The 17,353-nt window shown below is 46.2% G+C and overlaps 1 protein-coding gene across 1 annotated transcript; it reads right to left on the bottom strand.

The window, feature by feature from the left end:
• Positions 1-8,238: 8,238 nt before the first annotated feature.
• Positions 8,239-15,272, bottom strand: TMEM248 (transmembrane protein 248). The gene is made up of 6 exons (XM_054394334.1): positions 15,114-15,272; positions 13,545-13,827; positions 11,035-11,185; positions 10,066-10,249; positions 9,502-9,645; positions 8,239-8,345 (listed from the first exon to the last, which is right to left on the bottom strand). Exons 1-6 carry the CDS (start codon positions 15,270-15,272, stop codon positions 8,325-8,327), a joined length of 942 nt encoding a protein of 313 aa, XP_054250309.1. The 3' UTR covers positions 8,239-8,324.
• Between the last annotated feature and the right edge of the window lie 2,081 nt (positions 15,273-17,353).

Here is a 17,353-nt window from a genome sequence, read left to right as displayed (position 1 = left end):
CCTCCCAGGCTCACTCAGGTCACCTGCACTAACTTTAAGCTGACGATTGCAAAAGCAATTAAAAAGGGCTTCAAGGCGCTGGGGTGATTGGTTGATGGCCCACAGGTGGTGTTCTCTGCCAGCCCCCCTCAGTGGCAGGGCAGCCTGCCCTGAGCACAAACATAGCCTGATGAGCGTTTGGCTCAGGGGCTGGGGCTACAGGTGGAATTTTGGGTTCTCTGCTTGGTGTGTCCAACATAGAATCATAGAATCAAGAAGGCTGGAAGAGACCTCAAAGTTCATCGAGTCCAACCTGTCACCCTAAACCTCATCACTATCTAAACCATGGCACCAAGTGCCACGTCCAATCCCCTCTTGAACACCTCCAGGGATGGTGACTCCACCACCTCCCTGGGCAGCACATTCCAATGGCCAACCACTCTCTCTGTGAAGAACTTTCTCCTCACCTCCAGCCTAAACCTCCCCTGGTGCAGCTTGAGACTGTGTCCTCTTGTTCTGCTGCTGGTTGCCTGGGAGAAGAGACCAAACCCCTCCTGGCTACAACCTCCCTTCAGGTAGTTGTAGACAGCAATGAGGTCTCCCCTGAGCCTCCTCTTCTCCAGGCTAAACACCCCCAGCTCCCTCAGCCTCTCCTCATAGGGCTTGTGCTCAAGGCCTCTCCCCAGCCTCGTTGCCCTTCTCTGGACATGCTCCAGCAATTCAACATCTTTCCTAAACTGAGGGGCCCAGAACTGGACACAGGACTCAAGGTGTGGCCTAACCAGTGCTGTGTACAGGGGTACAATGACCTCCCTGCTCCTGCTGGCCACACTATTCCTGATGCAGGCCAGGATGCCATTGGCTCTCTTGGCCACCTGGGCACACTGCTGGCTCATGTTCAGGCGGCTGTCACCCAGCACCCCCAGGTCCCTTTCCACCTGGCTGCTCTCCAGCCACTCTGACCCCAGCCTGTAGCTCTGCATGGGGTTGTTGTGGCCGAAGTGCAGCACCTGGCACTTGAGGCCCTGAGCCTGCTGGGCACAAGCAGAGCTCAGCTGTCTCAAAAGGGGAGAAGGATTCGGTGCCTGAGTTGGTGAGGGTCGTTGGTAGGACTTTTAACTAGTTTTGGGTCCCCAGTTGAGGAGAGAGGGATCTGCTGGAGAGAGTCCAATGGAGAGCTGCCAGGATGATGAAGGCAATGGAGCACTGCCCTTTGGGGAGAGGCTGAGAGACCTGGGACGTTTCAGTCTGGAAAAGAGAAGACTGAGAGGGGATTTAATCAATGTTTGTAAATATCTGAGGGCTGGGGTCAGGAGGGAGGGGACAAGCTCTGCTCAGTTGCACCCTGTGACAGGACAAGGGGTGTTTGATAGAAACTACTGCACAGGAGGTTCCACCTCAACATGAGGAGGAACTTCTTCACTGGGAGGGTCGCAGAGCACTGGAACAGGCTCCCCAGAGGGGTTGTGGAGTCTCCTTCTCTGGAGACTTTCAAGCCCCATCTGGATGCATTCCTGTGTGACCTGTGCTGCATTCTGTGCTCCTGCTCAGGCAGGGGCGTTGGACTCAATGATCTCTGGAGGTCCCTTCCAACCCCTAACATCCTCTGATCCTGTGAAAGGGGCAAGGAGATAAAACCAAGGCCACTAGAGATGAGCCCAGAGGTGGCGTGCCCATGGCAGGGGTGAAATCAAGAGCCCAATGCACACAGCATGGGCAAGGAACAGGAGGAACTAGAAGCCATCCTGCAGCAGGACAGCTGTGACCCAGCTGCCATCACAGAAACGTGGTGGGACAACTGCTGTGACTGGAGTGCTGCAATGAGTGGCTGGGAGCTCTTCAGAAGGGAAGGAGAGGTGGTGGGGTGGCACTGGATGTTAGGGAGTGTTTTGTGCAGAACTCAGCTGTGACAGTGAGGTACTTGGCCTGATGAGGCCACAGCTTGAGCACTGGGCTCCAGTTGTGGTGTCACAGTATATGAAAGACATTGAGGTGCTGGAGCATGTCCAGAGAAGAGCAAGGAGGCTGGTGAGGGGGGTGGAGGGCATCATACAAGGAGCAGCTGTGGGAGCTGGGGTTGTTTATTCTGGAGAAGGCTGAGGGGAGATCTTATTGCTCTCAAGTTGTTTGACCACCCCTGAGCTGTAACAAACACAACCAGGCTTTTGGGAGAGTGAGGCTCAAAGGCCAGGCACATGTTCAGCCACCCTCATTGCTCTGAAACCTGTAGCAAGCCCTTAGCCCACTGACCATGGTCTCCTAAACCCCTCTGAGCTCACCCTGTAGCCCAGTTTTGCCCCACGACAGCCTTGCAGGGTAGGAAATCCCTCCCCTCCCTGCAGCAGCATGGGCAGCCAGATGCATTTTCCAGCTGAGGAGAAGTGAGCTCCATCAGAAAAGGGCACAGCACTCAGGAGAGCTGCAAAAGCCCTTTAGAAAGAAGAAATTGAGACCTACAAAGTGAGCTGCCCAAGTCACCCAGTGAACCCAGATCTCCTGAGAGCTGGTGCAAAGCACAGAGGAGCAGGGACACTGCTCAGCACCAGCGCTGGCAGAAGATCCAAATCCAGCAAGCTTGCACCTTGCTTCTCAGCATTGCTGCTGGGGATTTTCAACCCAGGGTTAACAAGACACCTCAGGGTCAAGCCCCAGCCTACATCTGAACCACTGTCAAAAGCTAACAGGAAGGAGACTCAGTCAGTGGATGCCACAGAAGAACCTTTTTGTGTGTGCCACTTCTCAGGGATCTTCTAGGAGGGCAGCTGTGGGGCTCAGAAAGCAGGAGTTTGATGTCACTGGGTTAGCTGGGTACACCAAAGAAGTCACAAACAGGAGTTTCCACCTTCAGCTGCACATTTATTTCCTCCCTCTGTCAGGCAATTCATCACTAGCAAAGTTTTGATTAGTGCTGGAGGGGAGAGAAAAGGAAGATTTACAACCCCCCAGCTTGAGCAGCTGCCGGCACACTCATTCACATGAACGATGGAGAGCAACGTTTCCTGGGAACCCTCTGCTTTAAAAAGGGAGGTGGCTGAAGCAGTTTGCTCACAGAAGGAAGGGAGCTGCTGGGAGAGGACAGCTGCTGCTGCTCCTCATTTTCAGTGATGACTTCCATGTAATACCAAAATATTTGGCACAAAGAGCCCGATTAGAGAAACGCCAGCGCTGGCGGCAGATGGTGAGGCTCATCCCAATCTGCAGCAGCCTGCTCACGTTGGCTGTAATCTGATTGCAAACACAGCCCCTGCATTTTTTTCCAGATGAGCAAGCTTTACATAATTTTTTTTTCCATTGCCCTTCTTTCAGTTTGTTAACAAACATCCTCACAATGAGCAAACATCCTGACAACGGCGTCATCGAACGACTCCTTTCTGCTCACTGTGGCCTTCCTACCTTCCAGCAGCTGGGAACTGCAGCACAGCAACTTCATTTTACCACATCACCACCACCATTTGTGTCACCTGCTTTAGAACACCTCAGCTGAAGCTGCTCCTATCACTAAGAGCCAGGAAAGAGCTTTGAAAGAACCCTGGTGAGGCCCCCATCTGGAGTCCCAGGTTCAGTTCTGGGCTCTCCAGGTCAAGAGACAGGAAATTGATGGAGAGAGTCCAGCAGAGGCTGAGAAGATGCTGAGGGGCCTGGAGCATCTCTGTGAGGAAGAAAGGCTGAGAGCCCTGGGGCTGCTTAGCCTGGAGAAGAGCAGCTTGAGAGGGGATCTGCTCAATGCTCATCAATATCTAAAGGGCAGATGCCAAGAGGCTGGGGCCAGACTCTTCTGTTGTGTCCAGTGACAGGACATGGGGCAACAGGCACAGATGGAAACCCAGGAGGCTCCATCACAACCTGAGGATGATGATCTTTGCTGTGAGGGTGACAGAGCACTGGAGCAGGCTGCCTGGAGAAGTTGTGGAGTCTCTTTCTCTGGAGAGCTTCCAAACCCACCTAGATGTGATCCTGAGTGACTGTGGGTGACCCTGCTTTAGCAGGTGGTTGTACTAGCTGATCTCCAGAGGTCACTTCTAACCCCTACTATGATAGGATTCTGTGAAACATGGCACAAAATTAGAGCCAAACTTTCCCTACATAAGAGGTTTGGGAGGTACTCCAGGCAGCAGAGGTTGCTCACTTTTGCTTTAGAACAAAATAAGCTTGATCAGGTATTGATCTGCCAAAGGACTTTCTCCTCAGTGGGAACTCACCAGAGATCCTCCTAAAAGTTCACTCCAGTGCAAAAGCTGTGGCACCAGGATTTCTTCAAGGAAGCTGCACATCTATAAAACTCACTGAACAAAGCTGTGCACTTGCCAAACAGTGGCTGCTGGAGTTATGAAAGAGAGTTTGTTTAACAGAAAACAAGTGGATACGTGTCCCAACTACCTTTCTCTTCCTCTTTGCTGGCCAGGGGACAGAATTCAGTGGAAGCCAAAGATGACAGCTTTGCTACAACTAAGGTAGTGCCAGACTCAACTCAAAGCTGAGACCACTCAACACAGGGCACCAGTGCTCACCCAGGGCAGACATTTCAGGTTTCCTACAGCCACACCCCAAGGGATGTGTAAAAACATTCTGTAAAAATAACTTTTCTGTCCTGAGTCCCCAGGAAAATTCTAAGCCAGTGTCACAGATCTGCTTTTAAACAATGCTCCCATTTGCCACAGGCACCATTTGGATGCTTTGCAGTGTTCTCCAGAGAAGCAAGGCAGACTGACCTCCTTGCACTTGCCAAACACACCCTGCCTACCTTTTAACAGCAAAATAAAAACTCTGTTTTCCCTGCTCTCTGAAGCACCCAAAAGGTGCAGGTGCAACTTGTTCCAGCTGCACAGTAATTGGAGCTGGAATTTAACAGGTTACATCATCTTCATTTCAACAGCCACCCAGATCTGGCCTGCAACCATCTCCAGGCACTCTTGAAACAGCACCTGGGGTCTGGGTTCAGCTGAGTAAAAGTTACACAGCACTTGTAGTGAGGAGGCAGCAGAAGGTAGCAGCAGCAGCAAGAAGCAGCAACAGGACAGATGGGTCTGGGTCACAAATCCTGCATTCCTTATGATGGGCACTAGCTACATTCTCTGAACTAAGAGAAAGAAGCCTGTGTAAGGTACACCAAGAGTTTGCAACTCCAGTGCACTGTGGACTTGTCTGATTTCCTCCTGTGGTCCATGTTAACACAGGTGATTTATGAAACCCCCAGAGCAGCTGGCCAGTGGAAAAAAAAAGACAACAGGATAAACTTAGTAGAAATAAAAGACAACAGCATAAACTTCATTTTTTTTTATTCTGCAAAGCAATATGCACATCTTACAAACACAAAAATTAATCTAGGAGAGAAATGTCATTTCCAAATCAGCTATTAACCATCATGCAACAAGACAAGTGAAATGTAAGAACAAAATCCAAACCAAGCCAAACCAACAAAAAAGCCATCTTAACCCTACAATCACCTGCAGAGGGTTGAAAACCAAGGCTCAGATTTCTCTATGTAATGCCAAAGAAAAATGCAAAAGAAACATGGCAGCTTTCTAAGAACAAGAAAAACACGTACAAATAGAATCAAAACTGATTCAAGTCATAGTTCAAAAGCAAAAAGAAAACAACAACAAAAAAAAGGAAAGATCAATATGATCTGAACTTTTAATTTTTTTTTTTTTAACTCTTCTGTTTGGCTGCATTTAACTTTTGTACACCAGCAATCCAATAATCCTCAGTACTGCAGCATTCCCCCAAACCCCTCACCTCTCTGCTGCAATACAGGGGGTGCAAAAGGGAAAAAACTAAGGCCAAAAAACCACAACTCTTCAACATCTCCTTTTTGTGTCAGTACTTCAATACAGTAGGTGGTAAGTTTCCAAGCAGGCTGCTTTAATTCCCAAACAGCAAAACCAGATTAAAAAAAACCCCAACCAAACAAACCCAACCCAATATGTTGTCCGCAACAGACCAAGCCCCAGTGTGGACATTTGGAGTTTGGTTTCTCATTTGCTGGAACAGAAAGGACTTGGCTTTGCTTTTTTAAAGGAGTGACTTTGCCTTTTTTTTTTTTTTTTTTTTTTTAAAAAGGAGTCACATTATGTTGGGTGTTTTCCAAGCATTTCCAGAATTTGGGATACCACCCCAATCCATTTCCTACTCCTGCCTTTGGTCCCCTGATCAAGCCACCCTCAGAGGCAACTCCAGAAGTCAGGATGAATGCAGAAGGCTGGGTATGAGTGAATAAGGAACAGCCTGGACCACTATCAGGAGAAGCTGTCTACCTGTTTGGACTTCAGCTCATTTCAGTGAAGCACTATTAGCCCATAGCAGCATCAGGAGAAAACTGGAAGCTTCATTTTATCTTTTAAGACTTCAAACGAGGCCACCTCTAAAGCTTTGTCTTAACATCCCTGGAGGAAAATGCATGTTAGTTAATACCACTTAAGGAACTGAAATGCTCTAAAGGAAACAATCTGAAGTGTGACTGTTTTGCTTCAAACACTCCAAGGCTTGTGACCTTACTGAGGTCCCACATGTGAAGACCAGTAGGGTGTCAAGAGTGTCTATAGGTAATAAACCAAGAATCTTATGCCAGCATAAGTGAGACTGAGATTTCTGACTTGAATTTCTTCTTTCATGTAGTTTACAGGAAAAGGAAGAGGGGAAAAAAAAAAAAAAAAAAGCTTGTGTATGCATGCAGACCTAATTGTCCTGACAAGAAAGCTGAAAGGTCAATTAAGGCCATCAGTGAGATTTTTAAAAGCAGTGGTAGAAATGTCTACAGGAAGAAAATCAGGACTCCTGAAAATGAAGGAGGAAGAAGCCAGAAAGAAACACTAAAAGGTAGGATGGGAAAGGAAGAAATGCTCTGAATAAAACCTGATTTAAGAATGGACACTGAGAACATTGTGTGTTTTACTGTGTGGTGTCTTTGACCTTACTCACAACAGCCCTAGTCCCCTCCTTGTCATTTTTCCCCTGAGTGGAAAGCAGTGAATGGAAATGGGACAAGGCTAATATAAAAGGATCATTTGCAGCTGCCCCTCAGAGATGGATGGAGAATCCCAAAGTGAAGCTTTATACCAGACTAAGGGATTTCTTTTCCTTTCATTGTTTGCACTTGCCCCAGGCTGTGCAGAGCCCCAGCAGACTCTTAATACAATCCATCTTTTTATAAAGTTTCACTTTCTAGCAAAAAAAAAAAAAAAAAAAAAAAAAGTATGGAAAGCTGCTCTGCAGCAGAGCTGCACAATCCTAGTTTGAGGGCTGTGGATGGGAAGCCAACTGGAAAGCTTTCCAGATAGTCTCTATGCTGACTGATTTCTCTGGCATTCAGCAAGCCAAAGGGAAAACAAACAAAAAAAACCCCAAAACAAAACACCACAAAACAAAACCAAACCCCCCCCCCCCAAAACCAAAACAAAAACCCCCAAACAACAGCCACAAACAAACAAACAAAAAAACCCAAAGCAAACCCACCAAAACCCCCAAACAAAATTAGCACTTTTCAATAGGAAACATTTTTAAATGGGAACTTCACTTTTTTTTTTTTTTTTTTTGAGGGGGTGGTATTGTTTCACTATGAATAAAAGCACAACTTTGTCCTAAATACAGCACTATTAAAAACATGAAGATGTAGTTCTCTTTTTGGAAACCAAACAAACAGGGGGGAAAAAAAAAAAAAAATCTCATCTACAACGTTGATACCTTTTTTTTTTCTTGCAAGCAAGGAGCAAATGGAAGAAAAGTGTTAGGCCACACAAAACACACACATTTAATTCCTGTAGTAGATTGGTGGCTTTGGAAATGCAGTATCCTATACCAAAGGTGCATGACTGGTTGGAACACGCTGTACATATCATTGGGCAAAAAAAACCAAAAAAACAAAAAAACAAAAAACAAAACAAAAAAAAAAAACACCAAAAAAAAACAAACAAACCCCAAACCCGAACGAACAACAAACCAAAAACCCAAACCGAAACAAAAAAGATCTGTTGGTTTGTTTGAGACACTTGCAAAGGCATCTTTTTAACCTGCCCAGATGCAGCTAGACCAAAAAGAAAAAAAGAAAAAGAGAGATATCTTTGCTCTATGTAGCCATATCACTAAACATATCTACACAAACATTCGGCTATGTCCACAGGTAAAGACTGAAGGTTTCCGGCCGCGCTAGGCTGCGGGACGAGGGCATCCCCTGACCTATTTCTGAATATACCTTTATAAATATGTACAAATCAATTACAGGCACTTGAAATGTCTTTGGTTGGAATAAACCAACATTGCAAGAGAATGTATTCACAGAGTTGTTAAAGACCCGTTCTGGGTTCAGCAGGCAATGGTTACGGTTCTCAGTCGCTGGGAGGATTGGGGTTTTACGCTTCCGACAAAGCGACCTAAGCAAAAGACAAAGGGAAGGTTTTGTTAGAAGGCAAATTCTTCATCCAGTCATGGTGATGCTACTTATCTCCATGCAGCTGGCAAAGCTGTCCTTGACTTTTCAAAGAACCTTCCTTGGAAAGGAAATCAAAGTCAGTCTGAAGATGTTTTGTACTTAACGTTATCAAGTTTTAAAGGACTAAAACTCAAAACCACAACAAAAGAAAAAATCCCCAACTACCAACCCCCCCCCCCCAAAAAAAAAAAAACCAAACCCCTCCTCCACCCAAAATCCCAACAACCAATCCCCCAAATCCCACCAACCCACCCCCCCCAAAATCCCAACAACCAACCCAAACCCTACCCAATGACCAACCCCACATCCCCCCAACAATCAAACCCAAAACTCCCCCCAACAACCAACCCCAAATCCTACCCAATAACCAAGCCTCAAATCCCCCCCCAAACTAACCCCAAATTCCCCCACCCCTACCCAATAACCAAGCCCCAAATCCCCCCAACAACCAACCCCAAATCCCCCCACATTCCCCCAACCTTACCCAATAACCAAGCCCCAAATCCCCCCAACAACCAACCCCAAATCCCCCCACATTCCCCCAACCCTACCCAATAACCAAGCCCCAAATCCCCCCAAATACCAACCCCAAACCCTACCCAACAACCAACCCCAAATTCCCCCAACAATCAAACCCAAAATCCCCCCAGTCAAACCTACCCCCCTGCAACTAGCTCATACTATATCATTAAGATCAAGAGGGGCTCTGAGCAATCTGATCTAGTGTGAGGTGTCCCTGCCCATAGCAGGAGGGTTGGAACTGGATGATCTTTGAGGCCCCTTCCAACCCTGACAATTCTGTGATCCCGTGAAACATGAGGATTGTGGCAGAAGGGCTGCATTACAGCACTTACTGACTGCAATAATCCACTTCTGTAGGACAGAAACCTAACTCTGAGGATCTACAAAGCACATATGCCTTTTGTAGCACCCATCTGAAACTGCCCACAATGAAATACCCATGTCCCTTTGAAAGGGAATTAAACCTACATCTCCAGAGACAAGAAAAAAACAGTTTGGGCTATGTTAAAAAAAAAAAAAATTGGTTTTCTACGTTTTCTTATCAGAGCCAACATTTTGTTACTACACAGACTCACCTTTTCAGAGCAGAATTCTGTATTGCTTTGCCTCAGTTTGCTTGGTCTGCCTTTAATAACTGCATAGCAGAACATTGTGATCACCATCACAAAAAGAAAGTAACTGGTATGCATGAGATGCAGATTTATTAGAGAGCGATCATCCTGCACAGAGAATTGGAACCAGTGACTGACAATGCACCCATTTTCTATTAAAGCAGCAATTATCAGATCAGCACAGAAATTACTTCATGAATCAACTTTCTCCCCTGAAAGTGGTTCCTAATTGTGGCAACAAAGAGCCAAAATGCTCCTCTTATTAAAAATCTGTACTAGAGGTCTCTTCTCATACATCTCTTTTGTCAAGTGATTTGAAAATATAAATGGTAGTTAATAAAAGCTGTGAGGCAGATGGAGACCATCACACCCCTGGGGTAAAACACACCCAGCTCTGTCTCAGCCCCTGCACTACATACTAAACCAGCACTGAACAGGACCATTTTAGGATGTGAACAGAACCCTACTCTGCTAAGCCAGAGCCAAGCATTTATTCAGCATCACACACAAACCCACCATGGCACTTACATCTGGAACTATAACAGTTAGCTTGGGGTTTAAAGCATGATACACTTTTCCAATTGCTCCTTTGTAACACCAGAAGGGGTTATAATCCTGTGCATATTTTGTGTTAGAGTCCCTTGCTGTGGTGAAGATCTTGTACCAAAGCGTGGCATTGCTGTATGTTTCAGGAACACAATGTGGTGGCTGACTGCAGAAAAACAGAAACAATTCCTTAGCATCCTAATAGCCATTCTCCATCTTCAGCCAGGCTGACTTTTAGAATCAAGCCCAACAGCAGCATGAAACACAGTTTTGTTTTGGACTTTCCAAACCAACCACACAAGCCAAAGCTGAACCAAAAGGGTGGGTGAAGCCCATGCAATTCCTACACTACTACACCTATACCAAGATCAGAGTTTAACTGCTCTTGTAAGCCAACATTCCACAGCTTCATTAGAAAACCACTGGGTTTCATAAGGCTTCACACAGTCTTATGAACCTATCTGGTGGTTCTCCAGGGTATACTGAATAGTGTCAGAAAGTCTGGAGAAAGGGAAACTATTCTGATGAAAGGTCTGTACCTGCTGGGGTACAGTAGCAAAGAAGCATTCGGCTTACGCTGATCTCTCAGCAGGGAAGAGGATAAGAACCTCAAAGTCAAGCCTTAGATCTCACACAAAGTAGTGATACTAAATTATAGGGTGTCTTGCTTAAATATTCATGGATTCTTTTGTTCCTTGTGAAGTTTGAATCACAGGTAGCTTGATCAAAGGCAGGTAGGGACTAGAGCTCAAAACATCCATAGAAAAATCAACTGTTGCTAAAAGACAGCAGAAGTCTCAAGACAGGATTTTTACTGGGGGAAGGAAGGCAGGGACATAATTTTCACAGTCAACAGTAAGGTTCATCAGGAAGTAACAACCCGAGAGAAGCAGCTGAGGAATGAATCCCCCCAGCAATCAGTTTCTGAAGGGATGTTTGAAATGCACTTACACTGTGACAGGAAATACACTGCTGGCTGCTGTCACAGTCATGCAGGTCGTGAAGACAACCTGCTCGCAGTGGCCGTGAAGAACACAGTCATCTGAATTCCAGGCAGCTGGCAGGGTGAATGTGATATTGATCTCCTCATGGGATTCTCTGCCTTTGAGAAAGAGAAGGAAAGCTGGGGTTTGTTCACAAAAGTATCTGAGCAACAATCACCAGGATAAGGACAACACACAAATGACTAAGGTGGCAACCACCACCCTGAATCCTGTACATTTGAAGTCATCCAGGATCTTTACTAGCAATAAGGAGAGCTAAAAAAGAAAAGTTAAAACCCAAACCAAAACAAACTGCTGCTGGTGTTTCTAATCAGTCCTGCTCCTGGAAGAAGAGAGGCTATTAGGCTTCTTTCAGAAATGAAAACCTCACTATTTTAAGTGAATTCATGCATGTTCAGTGAACTTCATTAGAAAGTGAGATCACAGCTCTTTAGTCTTTCTCCTCCCAAAGACTTTGTCAGGTATTTGCTTTTCCCTGATGCTTACTTTTCAAATTGGAGATATTTGTGCAAACAAAACAGGTGCCAGCAGATATTGGACTGCAGATTAAGAAGTGTGTGTTAACTCCACATGAATGTATTTGTACTGGAAATAAATCCAGGCTGCTGGAAATGGAACCTGCACTTGACAGCTCTTAAAGCAGTAACAAAATAACAACATAAAACACAGTAATGCAGACTTACAGCCCTGGTAAATGTCCCTTCACAAGCCTCTGAGGTTCAAGACACCCCCAGGCACTATTATAAAATGCAGCCCTGGCTAAAAGCTCAATGAGGTTATATTAGGTACTACTTTTCTACAATCTCCTGTCAAAACCTGATGGCAGGGCAGCCACAGAGCAAATCAGCCTCCTCACACCACAGGAATTGTAATCATCTTATTTGTTGCTGTTTGCAATCTTAAAGCTTGTTCATGTATGAACTTTTTTTTTTTTTTTCAGACAATGTGCTACTTGATCTCTAATGTATACACATTAATGTCTTCAAAATGCAAGTTAAGGACTTAAAAGATTTATCAAGACAGAACTGAAGGTAGTCACTGTAGAAGTTTTTGGTGCTTGGAATTTTGTTGGCTTAAAAATTACCTCCCATTGTCATTAGGTTAATCATTTCAAACTGCAAAGCCTAACTCTGGGAAACCTGCAGGTTTTTTTCCGTTCTGAAAGCAGGGAAAACTTTTTCTAGCAAGAGGGCTGAGGGTTATTTAGTCTTGAGAAGAGAAGACTGAGAAGGGATCTGAGGGGTGGGTGTCAGGAGGAGGGGACCAGGCTCTTTTTGGTGGTTCACAGTGATAGAACAAGGAACAATGGCTTCAAACTTGAACATAGAAGATTTCACCTCAACGTGAGGAGAAACTTCTTTACAGTGAGGGTGACAGAGCAGTGGAACAGGCTCCCAGGGGGGTTGTGGAGTCTCCTTCTCTGGAGACTTTCAAAACCCACCTGGATGCATTCCTGTGTGGACTATCCTAAGTGATCCTGCTCTGGCAGGGGGTTGGACCTCATGATCTCTTGAGGTCCCTTCCCACCTCTGATATATTGTGATTGTGAGTGAAGGGCTCTGCATAGGAATATCCTCATAACAAACCTGGAAGCATAGAATGGTTTGGGTTGGAAGGGACCTTAAAGATCATCTGGTTCCAAACCCCTGCCATGGGCAGGGACATCTCCTACTAGATCAGGTTGTTCAAGGACACAGAGAGATATCCAAAGTGGACAAGAAGCTCAACATGAGCTGTCAATGTGCACTTGCAGCCCAGAAAGCCAACCAAATCCTGGGCAGCATCAAGAGAAGTGTGGCCAGCAGGTCAGGGGAGGTGATTCTCCCCCTCTACTCAACTCTGGTGAGACCCCACCTGGAATACTGCATCCAGTTCTGGAGCCCCTATTACAAGAGGGATATGGACATGCTGGAAGGTGTCCAGAGAAGGGCCACCAGGATGAGCAGAGGGCTGGAGCTGCTCTGCTATCAGGAGAGACTGAAGGAGTTGGGGCTGTTCAGTCTGGAGAAGAGAAGGCTCTGAGGTGACCTTCTTGTGGCCTTCCAGTACCTGAAGGGGGCTTCAAGAAAGCTGGGGAGGGACTTTTTAGGCTATCAGGTAGTGACAGGACTGGGGGGAATGGAATGAAGCTGGAAGTGGGGAGATTCAGGCTGGATGTGAGGAGGAAGTTCTTCCCCATGAGAGTGGTGAGAGCCTGGAATGGGTTGCCCAGGGAGGTGGTTGAGGTCCCATCCCTGGAGGTGTTTAAGGCCAGGCTGGATGAGGCTCTGGCCAGCCTGATCCAGTGTGAGGTGTCCCTGCCCATGGCAGGGGGGTTGGAACTGGATGATCCTTGTGGTCCCTTCCAATCCTGACTGACTCTATGATTCTATGAAAAGATTTCTCTCACCCATAATAAGATGGTGAATTTTTATTTGGTTCTGTAGTCATAACTTATGAAGGCCAAGCCTTGCCTACCTGAAAGTCCAATCTGGTGCCCAAAAATTGTGGAACTGAGATGTGTGACGTTGCGAGAATATCCCCCGAAGGGTCTGAGCGGGTCCAGCGTCAGCGTGATGGTAACAGAGATGTTGATGGGCCCAGAGTCCTCAAGGGGCTGTGGAGACTGTGTAGACCTTGCCTGCCCGCTCGTCACGGTGCTCTCTGGAGTTGTGGTGTCATTGATGAGATGCTTTAAGGTTTCATTCTCAGATATACAGAAGTCCAAGTCGTTAAACCTCAGGAGGAATGTGTTCCAGTCCTGCAAGCAAAGATTGCAACCAGATTGGGAAGGGCACCGTTGGCTGCCGCTGCCCTCGAGCGGAGCAGGCTTCGACAGCAGCCCATCCTGCTGGCAGTTCCAAGCCATTGAACAAAAATTACATGGCTCACAAAGCAAGCACAAACACCACTGTGGCTACCTCAACAAAGGGATAAGCTGTTTACAAAGTCAGACGTGCTCAGCCCCCATGCTGCAGCAGAATCTCCTCCTTCAAACCATGGGAGGAATACCCTGACTTGGTCTGCTCTCGCCATGCTCAGGGAATGAGTGCTTTCTAGCAAGGTTTCCCTCCTTAGAGTAGTACTAGACAAGAAGTTTCACAAACATGCTAGCTGACACAACAGAGCAAGGGAAAGAAAGGCTTCTAACCACAGCAGGGAATCAGAGAATCACAGAATATTAGGGGTTGGAAGGGACCTTCAGTGATCACCGAGCCCAACCGCCCCTGCCAAAGCAGGATCACCTAGGGCAGGCCACACAGGAATGCACCCAGGTGGGTTTTCAAAGTCTCCAGAGAAAGAGACTCCACAACCTCTCTGGGCAGCCTGCTCCAGGGCTGTGTCACACTGCAAAAAAGTCTCCTGGTGTTGAGGTGGATCCTCCTGTGTTCCAGCTTGTACCCATTGCTCCTTGTCCTGTCACGGGGTACCACCCAAAAGAGCCTGGCACCTTCACCTTGACACCCACCCCTCAGATATTGATAGACTTTGATCAGATCCCCTCTCAGCCTTCTCCAGGCTAAACAGCCCCAGGTCTCTCAGTCTCTCTTTGTAACAAGAAGCAGACCCATGTCAGATGATTCCACCTCCTCCTTGAAATAAAACAAGAGTGCTGAAAACTTCCTACCAACAGCCTCTTCCTTATGAAATCAGAGGAGACATAAAGGAACAGAGATGTCTGGGGGGGCTTCTGAAATGTTAACTTTGGGGTTTTTTTTCTTTCTCATTTTCTTCTCTAGTTACTGAAAACATTGTTTGGGACAAATCTGGCTTCTCAGTATGATGGCTTCAAACAAGCTCAAGGCAAAGCTCAATGCTCAGGTTCTTTGATTTGAGACCTGGTCTCCATCATTATTGCTTCATGGCCCCCCCCCCCCACACTTTTTACACATTATCTCATGATCTCCCACAAGACTCTGCACACTCCCATGGAAGGATTCTTGGCAGGGGAAAAAAACAACCAAACCAACCCATAACCCCTTAGCTTTGGGCCTGTTTTTCTAATTAGCATTTCCACTCTTTAGCTCAGGAAGCTTTTGTACCTACCTCTGTCATTTCTGGTGACTTGATCTCCTTGATTTTGAAGAAGTAACCCAGTGTCAGAAAAGCTATTGCCATAGCACTCACACTGATCATAAAGACCACAAGTGGAGGTCGACTGCTGATGTAAACCTTCAGGTTCTCCAACAGGTTTATGCTGAACATTATTCTGATTGTTCACCTGCAAGCAAAGATTCAAAGAGAGTGACTGGGTTGTGTCTTACAGGGTGGGGGGGCTGCTAGATCACAGAAGCCAAAAAAAAAAAAAAATTGGAATCAGGTATTAAATGAGATTCAACTCTGACTCTGCACTGCTGACTGAACACACACCTGCTATGCCTTAAATAAACCACAAACCAAGACTTGCTCAACACCACCTTCTCAGTGCTTCAAACTGCCAGATGGGAACAAACTGTAAGAAAGGAGGACAATTTCTAACACAGCCAAAAAGTCACTGATAAGCAATAAAACCAGTTATCTTCATTCCCCACACACCTAGGCAGGATATTCACTGCTACACTTGAACTCTAGTAATAGCTGAATTCATCAAATTACAGTGAAGATGGAGCTGTAAAACAGCCTACAGATCAAACTTTGTACATCCTTGGAGAAGTGAAGCTGAAGCCTTAAAGATCCCACTTCACTCCATCCTTAGCTCCAAATGATTCTATCTTCAAAACAGGATCTCAGAAACAGCCTGGTTTAGGTTTCTGCAGCAAGAATCCTGTGGTCAGAAACACCTAACACCAGCAACAGGCTGGAGGCTGGAAGATTTCTTTACTGCTGGATCTAGAGAACTTTTACTTGAGTCTGTAAACCAAAGGAGGACTTTACCCTTGCTGAGAAAACTTACTGAATCATTAATTTTTGCCCAAAGTATAATACTGTGTCTGATACCCCTTCAGAATCTTCATCTGCAGGGCAGAAAGACCCAAAAAAATCAATTCACTGTATCAGCTTCCCCACCTCCACTCACAAAGCAAAGCAAACAGCCCTGTGTTAAAGGGCAGCCTTGAGGCACCTACTTCAGAAGCTCTGCAAGGTTGGACCTTCAAGCAAACCTCTTTGTCTGACCTACAATCCCAGCTGAGCAGGTTTTTAACCCCAAATAAACTAGAAGGGCAGCAATTGTTCCTGGCAATGTGTTGCTTGTCCCCAAAACTCATAGAAAAAGGTAAGCTTCAAGACCAGCGTTTAAAGAATTCAGCACTGCAGTGGTTAATATGTGTGAGCACTCACACAGAGCTGAGAACATTTAATCAAGTCAGGGACTCTGCTCCCTGCAGGTCTGGGGGGTTCTCATGGATTGTTATTAGAAGAACAGCTCATTTCCAATCCAGATGTAGCAGGGCTGCAAGAGTGACAAGCCTGAGGATGAGAGAGGGAAAGGCTTTGAGAAAGAGGGCAGGGGAAGGAGACAGCAATCTTTGATCTACTGGTTTAAAAGAAATCAAGAGAAGGGAAAAGGACAAGCCTTCAGACAAAGGCTTTTTCAGATCCTGCAGTGTACAATGACTACAAGTTTCTTGTCTATACTTCAGGTTTTGCTGGCAAAAATGCTTCTGTTGAGAGTAATGGGAGGAATATTCACCAAACCTGCAAAACTGCCCCAGAGAGGGGAAAATTCAACTCACTGAGAGGAGACCCAAGGCCCTGTGCCAATAACAGAGGCTGGAGTTGTCCACAATGACTTTCCCCCTGTCCTCCCCACACCTACTTGCCCTCCTTGGTGAAATCTGCTGAACAGTGCTCCCTCCAGAGCACAAGCTCACATTCTGGGTTTAGTGTTTTGCACCATCAACCACTTTCCATCCCCTCTGCAAAGACCATGAAAGCCAGCAAGACTTTATCAGCAAGAATGACTTGGTGCTGCCAGCATGGCTGTTCAAAAATACTGTGACCTGAAAAACAGTGCAGAGAAAGGACAGAGAGAAGGAGAAGAGAGGAAACAAAAGGTGGTGATGATAAATGTGCACCTTGCCAGAACTTCTATCTTTGTCCAAGACCAGCTGTGCTACAGCCAAACAGGCCAGTGACGGTGTCAGAACAAGGCAGGAGGGAGAGCTGAGGAGAGCTGGGAAGGATCATGCTGGCTACACCCCACACTTGTACACATTCTATCTCCTATCTTGTCACTGGCAGCAAATTCCTTCAAAAAGCTCTAGTTAAAAATCCCAAACAATCCATCTAGAAACACTGGAAGCATACTTTGAGATGGGGAGGGGGGAAAAAAAGAAAAAAAAAAG

Source organism: Indicator indicator, chromosome 30 (assembly GCF_027791375.1).
Source record: "Indicator indicator isolate 239-I01 chromosome 30, UM_Iind_1.1, whole genome shotgun sequence".
Lineage (NCBI taxonomy): Eukaryota > Metazoa > Chordata > Aves > Piciformes > Indicatoridae > Indicator > Indicator indicator.
This window is presented reverse-complemented; position numbering and strand designations above follow the sequence as displayed.